Here is a 4,735-nt window from a genome sequence, read left to right on the forward strand (position 1 = left end):
TGTTGGACCCCTCATACATCATGCCACGTGTTCTCTTGGAGCAATACGCAGCCCTGTGGAAAAAAAGTTCTGGGCAGAGGCCTTATCAAAGTATCGTTGCTCCTCGATAAGAAACTTCTCTAACTTCAGTTCAGAATCAGCAGCATAGTTTTGCCCTGGGGACTGGTGGAATCGTCTTAACTGATACCATTTGGCGGAACATTCTCTGTATGTTATAAAGCTTGCTGAACCTGGTCTTGTTCAAGTCTTACGAGGCAGGGGCTAGCTAGGGCATGTAATAATCTTGAACTTAAGAAATTTAAGAATAATAAGCTTTTGAGCGATTTTTATCTCAACTTGATCATGCGAATACTATTATTACAAGAACAGAGTTGTTTATCCAATCCAAATCCAAGTTCACATTGTATGAAATAAAGATTACATTCAGGAGAACTCCTGGCTCGTGGTTACTCTGCACCCAAAACTCTTGGAAGTTTGTAGACCACTCCACTGCAACCGCCAACGCTAAAACACTCTTCTCAGATATCAGGCTCCTGGGCCGGCCACACAGATCCATGTCATGATAGGCGCCTTGTAGCTTTGCGAAGATAGTCTGAGGTGTACACCTGAAGGTGCCCTTTTTGTCATCCTAAATCATCTCCTGGAGGTACTTCATCAGAGTATTGGTTTGCTGTGCACGCAATGCAAATATTGCCGAGCGTGGATGTTGGCTTGCACAATTTCGTGCTAGCATGTTTTCTCAACATTTCATTGATCTTGCTGTCCGGATGATGAGGCATCTGTCACCACGCTGGTAATCACTCTCTTCGTAGCTTCATGACGCTACCTTGTTGGTCTGGATCAAAACAGAAATACGTAAGCATCATTTTTCATTAATTTTGATCACAATAAAGATTATCTACACTGTGTCAACTTTTTCGAAGGTCTAACAAATGAACAAGAGAAATGTTCAGACTCAAAGAAGAAAATGGAAGGTTAAAAGGCCTAGAAGGATAACATTTACCTGCAGCCCCATGGAGTAACTTTTCTATATGCTCCTCATGGTCCTTTCGGACTTGCTCTAGTTGTGTTCGGTCTACCGGACATCTATTCTTGGTTACATTTTTCCTCAAATTCAAGGGTTTTGGGCCAAAATCCCTTGCTCTCCGCACTGTATCTCTGCCTTCTGGTTGGTGCTCCAGTTCTGCCTCTAAGACAGCTCTGATTTGTCTCATCTTGATCCAAAGAGGTTCTCAAGTAATCTGCTTCATTAAATGAGGTATAACTCCTTCAAATGCAAAAATAGAGATTGTATATTACAAGAAGAAAATTGAATATTTTTCCATGTTAAGAATGACAAACAGAAATGGCAGCGTTCTGGGAAAGGATTTAGATAGAAAAGCAATCCCTATTTACACGATTACAAATTCATTCGGCGTAAAGTTAATTCTGAGCAGAACAAATAGTAGAAATGAAGCTTTATTAAATCTTAGTCATTTTCAGTTGCACAGGAAATTGACAAAGAAGGAAAACAACATGCATGCATACAAGAAATACAATTATGAGCCAGGGGAAACACAAACTTAGAACAACAAATAAAAAGATAATTGGCATTTGCATTGAATTGTGCAGATGTCATGTTCACCTCCCATGTCAAGCCAGACTGGATAACAGACTTGTGAATATTCACTTAGATGTAAAAAGGTAAGTGGAGTAAGAAAACAAGGGGCCAACCAGTCATTTTCTCGGATACGGCATGCTTCATCCTCTGTTACTCCCTGAGCAACCCAAGTAGCACAAATATTCCAGATTCCAGCTGAACTTTTTTTCATACCTTCAGACATGTAGCACAAATTGCATCAAGAGCCAATAAGGCACTACCAAACACTACGTGTCTGTGCATATCTAGAAAGGTAAATAAAAGAGTACGCCAGATTATTCTATTCATTTATATTGTCCCATTTATTTGGTCTAGTTTTACCGCCAGTCATCTTTTTACGCATAAAAATAGCCACACATTTAGTCAGAATAATGAATAAATACATAAACGGTGACATGTAAATATATGTATATGTAATAGCTATGCAACACCACCCAAACATGTCGCAAACATCCAAGCAACAGTAAACTACTTACCTTTGTACCTTTCACCACTTTAATTTAGAGTTTTAGATTCATCACGTGTATCACCAACAAGTATACTTCCAAAAAGCATACGGAACTGCTCTCAGCCTCACAGCAGTCAAACCGAATAGCACAGTATTTACCCTTAGAATGAAAATTGATTATGCTCAGGAATGCCAACCATTAGCACGGCAATAGTTGCGAGAATTAGCAACTACACGTACATCTTTGACTTTCTTGAATAAATTGTACGCAGTCTCAACTTTGTTCATCTCCAAAAGCTTGTTGTTCAATTTGCTATAAACAACTCTTCCAAGACAGAAACCTTTCCTAAGTGATCCCTCCACCACAGACACAGCGGCATCAACCTTACCCACATTGCAAAGCCCATTTACAATAAACTCGTAAATCTCCTTATCAGATGGATACCCACACCCTTGCATCTCCTCCCAAATCTTCAAAACGATTCCACTCTTCCCAAACTTAGCATGCCTCTCGAGCAGAAGCTTATATGCTTTCAAGGATATTATACAACCAGCCTTCCTACTCTTTTTGTAAATCATCAAAGCAGCGTGAGGAGGCCCAAATGTGCACAACGGCTCGATGAATGACGTAATCACTCCAGTATTTGGCAGAATTCCTCGAGCCAACATGTCATCAAACATTTGAAGTGCATCAGCCACCCTGCGCTCTTTCAAAAAGGCTATAATCATCTTGAGGTATGTGTCGATGTTAGGAGGACAATTCTTGTCCACCATATCCTTGTAATACTTGATGCATCTGTCTAAATCCCCAATGGAGACAAAATTGAAAATAATTGCATTGTAGGCCGTCGTAGTCTGACCATATCCCTCATGTACCATATTCTCAAACACCCTGAGTGCCTCCTCAACCCGCCCTGCTCTTCCCAACGCCTCAATTAGATGGCAATGTGAAACCTCATCTGGCACCAGCCCATCCTCCTGCATCCTTGCCCAAAACTCCTCCAGCTTATCGACTCTCCCAAATCTCGCCCAGCCACCCACCACCTCATTGTATGCGTGATTATCAAGACCAAGTAACTCCTTATGAGCAGCCTGCAAGAGTGAGCTAGCAAGGCCTACATGTGACCTCCGACAAAGGCACCTGATGAGGATGGTAAAGGCTTCCTTTCTGTGGCAAGCTTTCCCAATTCCGAATCCAAATTGGTCGGTACTGATCATTTGAACGGCCCTGCTGACATGCCTGGCGGCAACTAGACTATCCACGATAATCTCCAGAGTTGTTAGGTCCGGAAAGATACTGTTTTTGCGCATGATCTCCAGGGTGTCCTTGAGAAAGTCGAAGAATTTCTTCCTCCCCAAAGCCCTGATGACAATGTTGCAGGTGTGGACGGACGGGGGCGGCTTGGAGTTGGTGACAGCCCAGTCGAAGAAGGCGACGGTGGCAGCACCTCCGATGTCTCCGGCGTTGACGACGTCAGCGAGCACCTCGGGGGAGAGCGCGGCGGCGGCATCAAGGCCCGTGGAGGAGAGCGCCCGGTGGAGTTCGGCGCGGCCTGGGGGCTTGCGGAGGAAGACCCCGCGGAGGCGTTGGGCGGTGGAGAGGAGGAGGGCGGTAGGCGACGGCGGAGGAGGACGTGTTGGTGTATCGGGAGAGGGGTCCTTCGAATGGAGGTGAGGGGGGAGTGGAGTTGGCTTGTGAGGGGGAATGGAGAGGAGACGGAGAGAGGAGACGACCAGGTCCTCGGCGGCGGAGGAGGCGGAGTAACTGCGGCTTCGGAGGTGGAGGAGGCGGCGGGCCGCCATCTATTCGCTTCCGCCGTGCCGGAGCGTGATCGCCGAGGCGCGCTCCGTGCGGAGCAGGGGAAGACGATGCGCCGACTGACTCGTGGTCACTGGGGGGGGGGGGGTGGGAGTGGCAGACGAAGAATCAGGGGAGGTGGTGGCGGCCGGCGGCGCTCGAATCAGGGGAGAGAGAGACGAGATGGATCGGACCGCGAGAGGCGGAGGCCGGAGAGAGTTGGCTGCTGTCTGTGGAAGAAGCAGCTATTCCAATCTGGCGCGCGTGGGCCACATACGGCCCAGGTCGTGGGACAGCTGCACAAAATGGATTTTCCCTCTCCCTAAAAACAAAAATGATTTTCTTTGGAAGTGATGTCTCCCAAAAGATCGGACATTCATTCATCATGTATAAGAGAACATCGAATCAATAAATGAATCGATCGCTTTTCACTCTCAATTCTCTCTCGACTCTATTGCCTTAACAATTGTTCCACAACATGTTATTACCTGGACGCGCATCCATCCAATTCAGCAACAACAGAGGACGATACAAGAATTCCATTGGCAAAAAGGTAAGATTGATGGAAGAAGAACATGTATCTTTTCCCATGTCACTGGAGATGGCCCTCCTTTTTGTCCTTCCTCTGCATCGTCATCCTCCTCGATCGCACATACGCCGATGTCATCATTGTTGCCATCTAGGACATCGCCGTCGTTGTTCCCCTTCTGTTGCTCCTCAAACACCCACCATACATGAATACCTGATTGCCCTTATCGCAACACCGGTAGACGACACTAGCCACCACCATTGCCCATGGGGTAACCTCATGGCCATCCCCATGGCCATCCTCCTCTAAGGATGATCGGCT

General features: G+C 46.1%; 1 protein-coding gene across 2 annotated transcripts; it reads right to left on the bottom strand.

Moving 5' to 3' along the window:
* Nucleotides 1-298: 298 nt before the first annotated feature.
* LOC133922238 (putative pentatricopeptide repeat-containing protein At5g43820) lies at nucleotides 299-4,170 on the bottom strand. 2 transcript variants are annotated; one of them, XM_062367474.1, is made up of 4 exons: nucleotides 2,116-4,170; nucleotides 1,714-1,813; nucleotides 1,004-1,241; nucleotides 299-835 (listed from the first exon to the last, which is right to left on the bottom strand). In XM_062367474.1, exon 1 carries the CDS (start codon nucleotides 3,888-3,890, stop codon nucleotides 2,271-2,273), a length of 1,620 nt encoding a protein of 539 aa, XP_062223458.1. In that variant the 5' UTR covers nucleotides 3,891-4,170; the 3' UTR covers nucleotides 299-835; nucleotides 1,004-1,241; nucleotides 1,714-1,813; nucleotides 2,116-2,270. The 2 variants fall into 2 exon arrangements, with proteins under 2 accessions (XP_062223458.1, XP_062223459.1); XM_062367475.1 differs by having other exon boundaries at nucleotides 1,004-1,267.
* Between the last annotated feature and the right edge of the window lie 565 nt (nucleotides 4,171-4,735).

This window comes from Phragmites australis, chromosome 6 (assembly GCF_958298935.1).
Source record: "Phragmites australis chromosome 6, lpPhrAust1.1, whole genome shotgun sequence".
NCBI classification, from domain to species: domain Eukaryota; kingdom Viridiplantae; phylum Streptophyta; class Magnoliopsida; order Poales; family Poaceae; genus Phragmites; species Phragmites australis.

Excerpts from the sequence above, each read along its gene's own strand:
- LOC133922238 (XM_062367474.1), bottom strand. The coding sequence starts at position 3,890 with ATGGCGGCCCGCCGCCTCCTCCACCTCCGAAGCCGCAGTTACTCCGCC.